The sequence below is a fragment of the Larimichthys crocea genome, chromosome III, assembly GCF_000972845.2.
Source record: "Larimichthys crocea isolate SSNF chromosome III, L_crocea_2.0, whole genome shotgun sequence".
Taxonomy (NCBI): Eukaryota; Metazoa; Chordata; class Actinopteri; family Sciaenidae; genus Larimichthys; species Larimichthys crocea.
In genome coordinates this window covers 7,486,697-7,501,005 of record NC_040013.1, presented here as the reverse complement: position 1 = coordinate 7,501,005, position 14,309 = coordinate 7,486,697, and the positions used below count along the sequence as shown (strand labels likewise).

Genomic DNA, 14,309 nt, shown 5'->3' with positions numbered 1-14,309 from the left:
CTACTTTTGCCTATCAAATGAGTTCCCATCCAGGCTGTCAGCTCTTTTTTAACAATGGCCCCCAGTGCACACACCGCCTCACCCACATCACCGCACTGACCCATCCTGATCTGGCTACGTTTCCTGCATAAAAGTGATGACTGGTCACCGGTCATGTGGGTTGTGGTGGCGAGGAACGGGGTTTGGAGGGGTGATGGTGGATTGTTTTGATTTGTCCGAATCTGTGCTGTTACAACACAACAGAAATTTCCATGCTGGCCCTGCCCCCACTCGGCCCGGCCTCGCTTTGGCCTGGCAGCTAAATCCGAGCCTTTGTGTCCCACATAGTTGTATGGATTTGTCAGCATTGGGGCACGGGCGGCGGGGGGGGTAGACAGGATGATAACGAAGCAAGTTTTTCCGGTGAGGGAGCACAACTGACTGAAGCAATGTATTGAATTAGCACTATTAAAACAAGTCATTTTTATCAATACCTATGCCAATACCTGTCTGGTCCTGTAGACTGCAGATGAGAGTAGTGAATTAGACAGTCCCAAGATAGCTTTTTTTAAGAGACTTGCTCGGTTAGATGTTGAGCTTCATAGTAGCAACACCAAGGGTGAAGGGCTGGTAAATGTATTCCAAGACAGATGGTCTGTCTGAGTTATAAGACAAAAGCAAGATTGTTCAAAGAAAGTGAGAGACACCATTTTAGCTTAAAAACTGGCTAGATTTGAATATTCATTTTAGCAGCAGTCCCTAAGAGATTCATGAATTGATAAGCCACAGGGCTGATTACTAAGTGCTGGAGCTGATTATATGAAACCCTGTTTTTTACAGGTGGTCCGTGTAATGCTGAGCGTTGGGAGGATTTAAAATACGAGGTATGAATCCAATCAGCCCCTCCAAACACTATTTTAGGAGAATTTAATCTCTTACTCTGGATATGTTCACTGTAGAAATCATTTAACTCATCTTGTCTTTTTGTGATAATGTTTATTGCATTTATTGTTTTGGAATTATTATAAACCAATATGTTGGTAGTACTGCCTCTTCGCCTCCTGACTAATCTAGAAATCAAGCAAAGATGTAGATAATCGTGGACCTGAACAAGCCGAATGATGCCTGGATGCTCAAACAAGCCGTCTGTAATGGCACCTAACTGTCAGTCACTTATGGAGATTGACTGTTCTGTAGCCAGCCTTGAGTGGCCAGTTAGGAACTGCGTTTTTGGCATCTTGAAGGCTTCACTTCACAAGTCAGGGAGGTGGCCTTTGATTTCATGAAGCTCTCGCCAAGAATTAAAAGTCAATCCCAGACCACATGTCCTTGCTCCGTCACTCTCTACTTTCTCTTCTTGCCATTGCCATTGTCCCCTTTGGTCTGTTCACCTCTGTCATATGTCTGAGAGACATCCACTGCAGATTCCTGCAGGCTGGGTCCAAAACCTCAGGTTACCGGTGGTCCAAAACGTGGGGAGGTACAAACCACCACTCCCCTGGTGCTGAGCTCACAGTCCAAGCATCCTGCTAACACATTGCTGCTGACACATTCTACTCTGCCTCATTCAGTTTGTCTTGCTCTTTAATCTCCGTTTGGTTTGGATCGGTCACAAACAGGAAAAGAACAGACTGCAAACGGACAATAGGTCTCAGAGAAAATTATTGGTGTCAGCCTGCCCCCTCATCCAGGTCTGTACCTGTCCAGAGTCAGGAAACGGGCAGGTAACATCTCTGCAGACCCAACACACCCTGGTCAAAACTGGACACAAACAGCTCTGTACACCAAAACCATCAGACCAAGAACACTTTTTCCCTCAGGCTGTCTCTGTGATGAACGCTAAAAAATCAAATCAACATCGCCTGTAATATCTACTGTATATTTTCACTGTTTTTATTTATTCTGTACTATGCGCCATGCGAAAAAAAAATCCGAACAACGATATATATCGATAAGAAATGTATTAGATATTTAGATATATTATATATATATTTATTATATTATATATATATTATATTATATATATATATATAATATATATATATTTACTATGCACCTTTTTTACATGTACATAGCTTTGTCTTTGTTCTTAGTTTTTTTTCTACTGTTGTACAAAGAGAGCAGAGTGAAACCAAAGTCAAATTCCTCGTGTGCATTCATACCTGCCGAATAAAAGTGATTTTGATTCTGATAGTTCGCAGCATTTCTTTTCTATTTCATGAGGAAACTTTGCAAATCACGGGTAGTGATGCAGAGCAGCCAGGGACATCAGAGGCAAAACCAGAAATTTTATCCATAAAATATGACCCAGTTTCACCAGAATAAGTGAAATAAGTCTGTGACTTAATGCATTACATAATTCTATGGGAGATTGTACCCGCAGTGCAAAGTTACATAGTGCAAGAACGGTGTACAGGGCCACGAGTGGAATGACAGGGTTTGTCGATGCTAAACTTGGAATAATAAATACTTGATCGCTTTATGTCCTCCTACACTGGAAGTTTGCAGGAACTCCAGGATAAACGAAACAAAACAAAACAAAAAAAAACTCCACATCAGCATTTTACATTCGACTGAAGATGAATCGTTATCTTAAATAGATTTCTCTGCTGGGTCACAAGCTTAGCTGTCCCAAAATCCAATCAATCTTTGCCTTTTGCGACCATTTTTAAACCATTGCAGGACAATGCCAAGCAAAGACAAGGAGTCGTATTGATTGCTACGTTGAAGATTAGACGTTTGTATGTGAGTAGGTATTTCAGCAACAACCTGACACTGGAGCATTTTTTTTTGACTGTTATCTGTCATTGAGAGTCCGATGTGATGGAGGACAGCATTGATACGAGGTGTGCTGCTATAAGGTTAATCCTTATGTCAACAGTCCCACAGATGGGCAGACCTGTGGGAATGCAGGGATGAGGTTGGGTGGGGGGGGGGGTTGAAAATCATTGCTGCCTGTCTGGTTATTATATGGAGGAGGGAGGAATGAGGGAGCTTGGGCAAAACTAGATAACTAAAAATAAAAATAAAATAAAAAGTCAAAAATATTCATGCTCTGATGTCATTAGGAAGGGCGAAAGCAGAGCTGTAATCCTATTTTAATCGCAGTGGATTTATTAACAGGAGAGCAGGTTTAAATCTCAGCAGATTACACGAGGCCCAAGGAGATGTGGAGAGGGGGGTTGGAGAGGCTTGCGTAATCAAGTGCACTTAAGGTGATATGATTCATCTTTGACTATCAGGACTGTGGTGGGGCTGCGGGTGTCATGGGGCTCCTTGAAATGTGAGTTAAGTCAGATGGATTTGCAATAAATAAACTTCATTTATGATCGGGAATTATTGATAATGTTGGATGAGATCTAAATTGAATTTCGATTGAGACGTTTTAGTAATTACTTCTGACAGGATTAAGACAGGTGCCTGCAGATGTTACTAATTATTTGGACATCTGTGTGTGTGTCTGTGCGCTCTCGTGTCAGCTCAAATCTCTTTGGCACCCTTTATAAAAATAAGACCTTGATTTTGGGTGAACAATGGGTTAATCCCAGGTCGTGTCATGTCTGGATTTATCAAATCCTATCCTATAAAAGAACATGTTAACAAGCTTGAAGCTCTACAGATCACCAGTAATAAAAAAGTTTGCAATCAAAAAACAGTGACAGTGTGTGTTGAAGGTACTCAGAGGCAGTCCTGGCTACATTTATGCCCTGGGTGGTCTGTGGTCCCCACCATGCCCATAGCAAAAACCGGCCCTGCAGGTACTCATGTTTTTTGCTTGCTGCACAATTTACAAAAAAGTCCAAATCTTGCTGATTTACCACAGATTGGGGAAAAGGGATAACTGGCCCATGTGAGACAACGTTTTATTTCTAGTATCAAAGCAGTAACTAGTATCATTTTAAGCATATCAAAGGAGTATTGATTTATCAACAAAGAACAGTGCAAGTGAACTGTCAAAAAACTAATGCAGCCCCCAAGGGTTCAGACTAAGTTGAGGATAAACCAGTCCGTTAGTTTCATGCCCTTAAAACCAATTGTATGTGCCACCACCCTGTTCGGGCCGTGTGCTGTCACTGAACTTTGCCTTCGCCCAATGCTTCATCTAAAGAAGATGCCAAGTTCACCATCTGTTGGCTGAGCTTGGCAAGCGTCTGTCTGTGACACAGCATCTCTTTCATAGGGACCATTTTGAGCCATTTCTCTCATTTTTAGAGCAGTTGCATATGCTGTAGATTATTAAGCGGCCGTCAACTGGATGATTTTCTTGAATGATGCTGTGATTATGACAGTTTGGATAACTAGCATTTGGTGGTGGTGGGGGGGGGGGGGCAAAATGAAAATAACAACAACAAACACAAAAAAGCATAACCTTGAGAAACTGAGGAAGAACCTACTTGAAGAATGTCTTCAATGTTTTGGGGTTTTAGGCTAAACGAAAAGAAAATCTTCAATTGACTTAAATCAAACACCGTACAACAAAAAAAGCTTGCTTTAGGAAACTCTCAGAGAGCTCCTATTTTTATGGTTATGATATCTTTCCAAAATCATAAGTTGTGGGGCCTTGCTGAAACTAAAGGGGACTCCATGGGTGTGTGCATCACTGTCTATAGATACATTAAAATCCATCACAAGTTATTAAACTTACAGACACGTATTACAATATACTGTGATATTGTGTTCCAGTCCAAAGTTTGAATGCAGACTTCCTACTCACCGTACCACCCTGTGAAACTCCAGGTATCTAATCCACTGCTGCCACCTACTGGACAATTCATACATTGTTTTTGGGTAACTCACATTGCTCCTTGGTTGTTTTGATGAGTTCTGTTGAGTGTTTAGTGTCAAGCAGGAAAAACAAGGCACAATAAATCCATTTAATTGGGCTCTGCCCATGCAGGGTGCGTGCAACATGTCAAAAATTAACTGTGAGGAGGCTCATCTGTGTTTTCTGGGGAAAGCCGCAAAGTCGCCGTTTTCTTCTGGTTCATGCCAGAACCTGAATTTTAGACCGCGCATAAAAGACAGCTTATCAGTACTTTTAAGGATACACTCACTGAAAAAGGAACAAACAAAAAACAGAGTTTGATGTTGATAGATTTGAAATCTGATTTAAAAAAAAAGTGTTTCTCTTTAATGCAAAGTTACATTTATACAGAACAGGTTAAACTAACCTGTCATTTATTCCCTTCTATTTTTGTGAGTGCCACTACAAGTTGCTTTCATGATATACAAGCAACTTAACTTAGAGGACTTAGTGGCATCCAGTTACATCCAAGTCAGGTCAAGTGGGTTTCCTTTTCATTCAACCATGTACACCGTCTCAGGGAAACAGAAAGGAAAGGGACATGACAGATAGGTGCAAACATAAATAAAAAATAACTATTACATATTTAAAAGTATAAGTATATATATATATTGCATAAATATAGATATATATTGACATGAGTATCTATCTATATTCGTGGACTGGGTAAATGACTGATGATAGTGCAATGTGGTGCAGGTAGAGGAATAAATAAGGTTTCTACAAACGGTTGTGTTATGTACATGAGCTAGGTGGATATGCCAGTAGTAATACATATTTGGTATATATATATATAGTATATATCTAGATATATATAAGTATGATATATATATATATATATATATATATAAATAAAAGAGGGTATATATTTAATCACATTTGATACAGCAGAGATAAAAAGATACAAAATGTGCATGGATATTTGTATTGTAATTATAATTTGTTGCAGTCGTTGCAGGATTTTTTTGTTTGTTTGTTTGTTTTCAAAATAAAATGTCTAATGCAACTTTAAAATACATTTAATGAACATTCATGTCTATATTCTATACTTGCTGTATATACCTCTGTACAATATATCTATCTATCTATCTATCTATCTATCTATCTATCTATAATAAACCACTTAATTCAGCATGTGTGTGTAGTACACACTGGTCACCAGCAGGGGGCAGAGTCACAGACAGCAGTCCTGAAGTACCCGGCATGGAGGACCTTTAACCTCGAACACCCGCCTTGCTCCTTCCTCTTCCGGTTACGGCGACAGCAGGTATGGCGGTCCCTGCTCTCCTCTGAAACATTCTGCTTTTATAATCCACTGTAATCCTACGTTTTACGAGTAAACGCGGGCAATCTCAAGTTAAGATAACATAAAGAACAAGCCTTTGCTTCAAAGGGATGTGATCATTTTATTATTTAGTGATTTGTATGAGACATTATTGAAGATGCCGTTCCCGGCTCTGTGGCCGCTGTCCTGTACACCGAGTGTGCCACGCTGAAAATGTGTTTTTAATATTACAAATAACTACACACGTGGTTTATATTAAGTAAAACAATGTGGTCTTCTCGTTCAGTCCATGTTTTGTGAGCTATCGTGTCTGTTTTCAGCTTCAAGATGGTGCAGCGCCTGACTTACCGCCGTAGGTTGTCCTACAACACCGCCTCAAACAAGACCAGACTGTAAGTGGGTTTAATATATCGTCTCTTAGTGTTGCATAACCATCTTCCCTAACACTGACCTTCTTCTTCCTGCAGGTCCCGGACGCCTGGTAACCGCATTGTGTACCTGTACACCAAGAAGGTTGGCAAAGCCCCCAAGTCCGCATGTGGCATCTGCCCAGGAAGACTGCGTGGAGTGAGTACACGAGACTGAATCTGAGTCAAAGCTCATTTCTCTTCCCCCCACCATCAAGGTGTACATGTGTGGACCAGTCTGAGTGAATCCTGTCAATCAAACTCACCTGTGGATATTGTTGATGTTCTTGCCAGATCTATAACCATGCAGCAACTATACAGGAACTAAGAAAAGGATCCTGTTGATACTGATTGAACATTGAATATATTGGGTTGATTATCCTGATTTTAAGCCTGTGAATATACAGCGCTGTGCCGCAAGACTATCAACACAGGTCCCCTGATTTGCTGTTTGGAAATGCCGTCCTTCTCTGATGATATAATGGTTAAAAAAATGCCAGGACAACAGTATCAAATCTTGTCCATGTAGCGGTGTTCATGGAAACGATCGATTTTGCTGCATTGGTGAAACGAGCTTCCGTAAACTGAGAAGCGTTTTACTACATGTGTTGCTTTGCGTTCTTGATTATTCAGCCGTCATGTAACTACGTAACTAAGAGTGACTAAGATAATGTGTTTTTTTTGGGGGGGCAAGTGTTTTTGCTTAAAGTTCGAATGTGTGGACATTTGATTTTGGAAAACTGTGATAGGTTAGTATTAGTTTTACTTGTAGTTCACAAGCTCTTGTTGGAAACGATGATGCTGTTAGGACTGGAGTTTGAGCTGTTATTGTAAAGAATATATCTAACAGCTAAAGGTAATCAGATGTGACATCTTGACATTAAATTGAAGGGATTATTAGTGTTCATGCTTCACACAGGGAAGATCATTTAAGTGTCCTGGATCTTAATTTTTAAAAACAATCATTAGGCAGTTCAAAGTCTAGGTGGAGTCGTCTTAATTTGTGCCGTGGAGTAGTTTTCTTTAGAGGTCTTACAGACAAACACTGTTCAGTTTAGTAGAGATCTGCTAGTTGTGATATTTGACCTCCATCCATCAGGACTTGTGTACTGCTCTTTCCTTTTGTTGTCATGTCAAAATTCAGGAAGGATGAGGGCTGAGCCGAACTTACAAAGTAGTATTTTACAACTGAAAACAGAAATCCACACCAAAGTAAAACACAATGGCATGATTGTGAATGTGTTAAAACCTGGTGCACGGTTTAAACTTTGTACCTTTTTAGAGTGATGAAAGTATTTTTAGCCTTAGAACAGTGTGCTGATCTCATCTGTCTGGATACCTGTAGATGCAGTAACCTACAGTCCAGAGTTTAGTTGCTTTTCTGTCCCATCACAAATGAACCTGACTAGGATAACTGCCCACTGGTTGGCGATAAATAAAGCCTGCGCGTTTTCTACTGTGGTCTCATTGTGGCTCTGTTCTGTCCTGTAGATCCGGGCTGTTAGACCTCAGGTTCTGATGAGGCTCTCCAAAACCAAGAAGCACGTCAGCAGGGCCTACGGAGGCTCCATGTGCGCCAAGTGTGTGCGTGACAGGTAAGAAGCATTTCCCGTCGTCGCCAAACTTTGTGAGAAACTGGAACGATGCTTGTAATTGACATGATGAAGGTTAACACTACTACTACTACTAGAGTTAAGCTGCTCATTGTGTTGTAAGCTTTTGAATAGTTGATGCGTTATGTTTAAATCGTCTCTCTTGCTTTATTCTCAGGATCAAGCGTGCTTTCCTGATTGAGGAGCAGAAGATCGTCGTCAAGGTGCTTAAGGCACAGGCACAGAGCCAGAAATCTAAGTAAAATGTGTATTTGTAATGCCACAATAAAAAAATGACAAACAGATCCATTTCCTGTCGTAATTGTCAATGCCTTGGTGCCCGTGGTTTGTCATGTTGACTGCCTCGCATCTGATGAATGAGGATGTATTGCAGATAAGTTTAACAAATGATCAGTTTTTCATTAGGCCAAATGCAACATTACACACATACATTTGAAGCTTTTGAATGTCTGGTTTCATAAAGAGACCTTACCTTGGGCTTACTAAATCAAAGTATTGATGTATTCATGGGGGGACATTTTCTGTACTGAGCAAGTCATGCTATTATGTTACTATTTCTGTATAAATGTGAAAGCAGGTTAAGGTGCAGCTCACTAACTTTAGTACAGAATAATGTCTTGTAAAAATTCAGAAAATGGTGAGCCATGCTTTCCTAAATGACACCCTTCACAATTCTTGTTTTGTTCAACCAATAGTCCAAAGCTCAGGATTTGCTTTTGTATGAAAGATTACACTTATCAAAATAGTTTTTGTCAGTGGACTGATTTACATTGTTTAATCTATATCTTGTATTTGGGTTGGGTACTTAAATTTAAAACATTTTATTAACATGTATTGTGCGCAAAGATCTTTTTAGTAACTATTAACAGCTGTCAAACTGGAGTAAAGTAGAAAGTGTACTTGCATACATTACATCACATATTGAGCAAAATGAATTATATCTGTGCCCATAGTGAAGCAGGCAGCTACAGTTAAGTAGATAAATCATTTACATGCACTTCATTAGACCAAGTCAGTGAATTTCATGAATCTGGTTGATCGGGAACTTTTGAATGTGGTCACTTAAAAAGTTCCAATAACAGGCGTACTGTCTCTTTAAGAAGACGTCACGCAGTCTTTGCCAGTGACGTACCAAATAAAAAAAATATATATCGTAAATTTAATGTAACTATCAGGAACATATTTTTTCTTCAAAAGAAGACGTTATTAATACAATAATGTTAATAAAATAACTTAAATTAAAAAAAAAAAAATCTTGAAGGGAAGGGAAAAAAAAAAATCATGTACTTCCGGGACACGTCAACAAAGTCGCTGCTCAGACGGATCTCAGCGAGAGAGGACACTACTTCTTCTTCACAAAACATGGAGACTTTATACAGTATACCGTTCGCTGTGCTTGAATGCCCGAACATCAAGCTGAAGAAGCCGTCGTGGCTGCACATGCCGTCGGCCATGACCGTGTACGCAGTGGTCATCGTGTCCTACTTTCTCATCACAGGAGGTAAAGGCTCTGCTAACGCGCTAACGCTGAGTGTACATACTGTCATAACGTTTGAAGCTCATGTGTGGGTGTTTTAGATTAATAACATGTATTATTTTCATACTCAGGCTTTGGTTGCATTTGTATAATGTATAAACTGCAGTTAGAAGCTAATCAACACATCTGGGTCTGTTTGACAGATGTAGTTACTATGCAGCAGTGACGTCAGGAGTATTTCTGATCAATGTGCTGGTTAATGAACTCAGCATTGCTCAGATTTGATTTCTTTTTAATCTTCCTCCACATCACAGGCATCATCTACGATGTTATTGTAGAGCCACCAAGCGTGGGTTCAATGACTGATGAGCATGGACACCAGAGGCCGGTGGCCTTTTTGGCTTACAGGTATGTTAGTCACAACATTTTAAACTTCTACGCTGCTCGGATAATAAGTCTCATTCATAGCTGATGAATCTGCATCTGTTTTCCAGAGTAAACGGGCAGTACATCATGGAAGGACTGGCCTCCAGTTTCCTCTTCACGATGGGCGGCCTGGGCTTTATAATCCTGGACCGCTCCAACGCGCCAAACATCCCCAAACTGAACCGCTTCCTGTTGCTGTTCATCGGTTTTGTCAGCGTTCTCCTCAGCTTCTTCATGGCCAGGGTGTTCATGCGCATGAAGCTGCCGTAAGTCCACCGTTAAACCGTTCAACACCAACCCGTGGTTTACAATGTTTGCCTGACTCGGTAGTAAATGCAATGCCGCTGCTCTGAACTGATGTTTTATCATTGTCTTAACCAATTGTTTTTTGTCTTTTCAGAGGATACCTCATGGGCTAAAGACAGAAAAGAACACGCTGAGAATGATTTAGGAGGACAGAGGAAAAAAAATTTGTGGGAGCCCCAACAGGCAGTTCAACAAAAATGATAAGCACTGACCTTGCTAAAGAAATTAGACTTGGCTGCACTGACAGTCTCTCACTAGCTGTGTCTCATTGGTGTTCGGTCACTTTCTTTCATCTCCTCTTTTCCAAATTCCCCAACAAACTGATGCAGGACAGGATCACATCGATCACCGTTAAAGGCACGTCGTTTATCACCGATTTCGTCTTGTTTTTGCTAATTTCACTTTACCAAAAGAAGCTACACGTCCTGTGCAGCAGGTGAAATTTCTCTCAGCCACTGGAGAAGAAAAGGGAAAGGAAGTTACCGAACACTGTTGGCTTGGAGCCGCTCATTTAGTATCAGGAGGGGGGGGTATGAATAATCTTTAAGTTGTACGTTTTTGTAACGCAATCATCGAAAAAAGCCTTGAATTGTCACAGTCGGATTTTTGTACAAGGGTGTGAAATAAATCTTCTTTTCAGAGCTCTTTGCAGTTGTCATGTATATATTGTATTTTCAAAAAATAATTCTGTGATCAAAGCCAAACTGGGCAAAGACACACACACACAAAGTATGTCCACTCAGTATAATATGAATATTTTAAGTTCTAGTGCAGCTTAACAAAAGGTTGGTTATAGTAAGAATAAAATAGTGGTATGGTAATGTCCAAAATCAGCATAACATAAGTTGCATGCCGTGAATTTACGTAGGCATGAAGGATGAGGGTCATATATCAGCGGATACTTCTGCATCGCTTGCCAGAAGGCCCAAAGTTGAACAGGCTGTAGCTCAGGTGGGTGTTGTCTTGTCCTGTGGGTGCCGCACAGGGATCTCGCCTCACCTCGACAATGAGTTGCGGGGCTGTGCACATCCCATGCAAGTTTATGTTCCCAGTTTGCCTTCTTGAGTTTCTTTAATAAATTCAGAAGTTTCTGGGCTTTCTTTATCAGGGTGGAGGTTTGCATCAACAGTATTTGGGAGTTGTAATTTCAATGAGTATTGTAATTTCCCCTCCAGAAGGTGGCGGCACAGATCCACCGGGCCAGTGTTTCCTGATCTCTGCAGTGACACTGATAAGACAACACTGGGCAGCAATGAGCCTCAAATTCTGAGCTTTTTGAAACTAATATGTTTTTATGAAGATAACATCACAGTCACAGTTTTCCATTCTGTGTGCTTATGATTATTTCATCTTAAGTAACTGCCAGAGATTTCGGGGTTGATAGAATTTCACATTATAAATGTTTTTTCCGCCACACCATCTGTTGACAGTAGGTAGTTGGTCATGTCACACTTAAATCCTGTATTCTCATGTACCGAGGGGCTAACTTTCTGCAATGTCAGTGGTAATATTTTTGTTTTCAATCTGTGTAGAGACATGAAACATGATAAAGTATGCTGAAACCGCTCATAAATAGCTAATATACCTACCCATATAATAGTTATATTTATGCTATGTTTACTTTTTACCTGTATTTGTTGTCTTTGGTTTTGGTTTACTGTAAATTGTTCTGATGATTCTGTAGCTTGTTACTTTTGAGAACTTGATTATGAACTGATCATGCTTCATCATTCGCAGCAGTTTGAGATACTCCTTAAGAACAAATCGAGACTTCCTGCTCTTCCAGCAAATTAAGTGGATTAAAAACAGACAGGACCATTGTTACGTCATAATAACTATGCCACTTTGGGACGCTCTGATGACTTTGGCAATGGACCAGAAAGGCAAAGCTGCACTACTTTGACAGCACTGATTAGAGTGTTTTTGAGGCTGCCACTACAGATCTGGATGAACTCACTGACACTGTGAGATCTTGTAACGGCTTTCGTGTGCAGACTTAAACTTCCTGCACATCCAACAAAGCCTGATTTACAGCTAAAGTCAGACAGATAAGGCAAGCCAAGGAGGAAGCTTGCAGAAAACGGGGACAGAATCCTGTATAACAAGGCCAAAAACATGCTTTTCTGCCAACAACCCTGCCTCCTTTTGTGGAGAGGTCTGCTCTACTGATTCTACACCGCAATCATCCAGTCTGTTCTGAACATATCCAACATGGTCTGGTTTGGATAGACCACCAAATAGGGCAGGAACAGACTCCAACAGACAGTCAAGACTGCAGTAAAAAAAAAAAAAAACATTGGTGCTAACCTGCACCTCCATTTACACGTCTCAAGAATCAGGAAACATCACTGCAGACTTCTCACAGCCTGTTCCAACTTCTGGTGGCTGCAAAATACTGAATGCCAAAACAACCAGTACAGTTTCCTCCCACAGACCATGGACAGTTAAATCAGTCAACAACCTGACACTGAAACAACCTACCTATAAGTGATGAATTACATATTTACAGTACACTGTGTTCTAACATGTACAGATCATCTTTCACTGTCAATATAATATGTATGTCTATTTATATCTTCCTGTAAATTGTTGTATGTCAGTACAATGAGAGAGTAACTTAAAACCAGGTACATTTCTGTGTGTGTGTGTGTGTGTGTGTGTGTGTGTGTGTGTGTGGGCCAATAAAGCTGATTCTGAGAAGATCATACCCCTCATGACACAAAGGATCTAGAATAATCAAATATGAATGAATGCTGTCTATAGCTGGAGTTCCCAATAGGCCTAAATACTGTACATCAGATGCAACACAGATACAACATATGGCAAATAACTGATGATAAATCATGCTTAATGCAACTAGGACGTAAAAGCAAAATGGATTTATGTATTAGAAGCAGTAAAAGTGGAGGTACCTATAACCCTAAAACACATCAATTAGTTTAATTAATAGCATAATTCTATTATCTAAATATATATTTAAACTCATAGGAACCTATGGAGTATGTTTATAATACTCCTCACAAGCTTCACTTTTTCCTTCTAGAGAGAAATATCATTGTTTCCTTTGTTTCCATCTCCCTTATCTTATCGACTGTTATCAGCGGCTCTTGAATTGTTTTTATTACTTTTATATATTTATAACATTATTTTCTGTTACAATACTGTTACCATAGAGACATAACATTAGCCATATACAATAAGTTGTTGTTTTGTGTCTCGGCTCCTCTCCACTTCATAGAAAACGGTCCGGGACTTGAGCCAACACTACTCCTCCTGAGACGCAGCAGATGTTAAACTATACCCCATTTATCTTTTTGTCTTTGTCAGGGCTTCTCTCTTTGACTGAGCACTTTAACATGCAACTAACAAACTCACAGCTTTTGTCCAGTTTCTGTCTGACAAGAAGGAACATTGGTAAATTATTGCTGATTTGTCAAACCGCATCCATGTTTACTTGTTTGAGGCAGACAGGAATAAGATCTGAAGCTGGAATCCTGAGGTTAAATTTTAGTCAATTAGTCATTTAGCTGACGATGTTATCCAAAGCGACTTTTAGAGATGGCTGCAGTAGAAGTTTAACTGGAGGTGGGACTTGGTTGGAGCAGTGTACTGGGCATACTAGCAGCACAGAAATGTGATATTAATGGCTGCTCTCCCATCAAGATGTCAGTCAACTGAACACTGTAGATAGATTCATCTACAACAAGGGTGTCCAAACTTTTTTTTAAAAAAGAGATTTGACAATGTGGAGATGCCCAGGGGCCAGTACTAACTTTTAAAAAATGTTTTTAAAAAATACTAAGAAAAGTTAGATACAAATGTTTTGTAACAATTTTATTTTAATTGACACAATTATTATTATTTTTATATGACAATGTAACCTAATCTAAGCCAAGCAGGCGTGAACAAATCTAAAAACCAGTTCTTCCTTTCTTTCACATCTGGAGTCAAATATAGAATAAATTGTATAGAATATGAAGTTTATACAAATCTGAACCTCATGTTCATTCTA

The 14,309-nt window shown here is 39.9% G+C and overlaps 2 protein-coding genes across 2 annotated transcripts; both read left to right on the top strand.

Annotated features, from left to right (window-relative positions):
• Window positions 1-5,965: 5,965 nt before the first annotated feature.
• Window positions 5,966-8,372, top strand: rpl34 (ribosomal protein L34). The gene is made up of 5 exons (XM_010753736.3): window positions 5,966-6,050; window positions 6,389-6,460; window positions 6,536-6,635; window positions 7,967-8,070; window positions 8,246-8,372. Exons 2-5 carry the CDS (start codon window positions 6,396-6,398, stop codon window positions 8,328-8,330), a joined length of 354 nt encoding a protein of 117 aa, XP_010752038.1. The 5' UTR covers window positions 5,966-6,050; window positions 6,389-6,395; the 3' UTR covers window positions 8,331-8,372.
• A 991-nt stretch (window positions 8,373-9,363) lies between these two features.
• Window positions 9,364-10,944, top strand: ostc (oligosaccharyltransferase complex subunit). Its single transcript, XM_010753746.3, has 4 exons — window positions 9,364-9,589; window positions 9,880-9,973; window positions 10,060-10,257; window positions 10,392-10,944. Exons 1-4 carry the CDS (start codon window positions 9,370-9,372, stop codon window positions 10,408-10,410), a joined length of 531 nt encoding a protein of 176 aa, XP_010752048.2. The 5' UTR covers window positions 9,364-9,369; the 3' UTR covers window positions 10,411-10,944.
• The last annotated feature ends 3,365 nt before the right edge of the window (window positions 10,945-14,309 follow it).

What these genes read in the sequence shown, in the direction of transcription:
- ostc (XM_010753746.3), top strand. Translation starts at nt 9,370, where the DNA reads ATGTACTTCCGGGACACGTCAACAAAGTCGCTGCTCAGACGGATCTCA. An exon ending in CTACTTTCTCATCACAGGAG is followed by an intron (nt 9,590 to 9,879) that starts GTAAAGGCTCTG and finishes TCCACATCACAG; the next exon opens with GCATCATCTACGATGTTATT. An exon ending in GTGGCCTTTTTGGCTTACAG is followed by an intron (nt 9,974 to 10,059) that starts GTATGTTAGTCA and finishes TCTGTTTTCCAG; the next exon opens with AGTAAACGGGCAGTACATCA.
- rpl34 (XM_010753736.3), top strand. Translation starts at nt 6,396, where the DNA reads ATGGTGCAGCGCCTGACTTACCGCCGTAGGTTGTCCTACAACACCGCC. An exon ending in GCCTCAAACAAGACCAGACT is followed by an intron (nt 6,461 to 6,535) that starts GTAAGTGGGTTT and finishes TTCTTCCTGCAG; the next exon opens with GTCCCGGACGCCTGGTAACC. An exon ending in GCCAAGTGTGTGCGTGACAG is followed by an intron (nt 8,071 to 8,245) that starts GTAAGAAGCATT and finishes CTTTATTCTCAG; the next exon opens with GATCAAGCGTGCTTTCCTGA.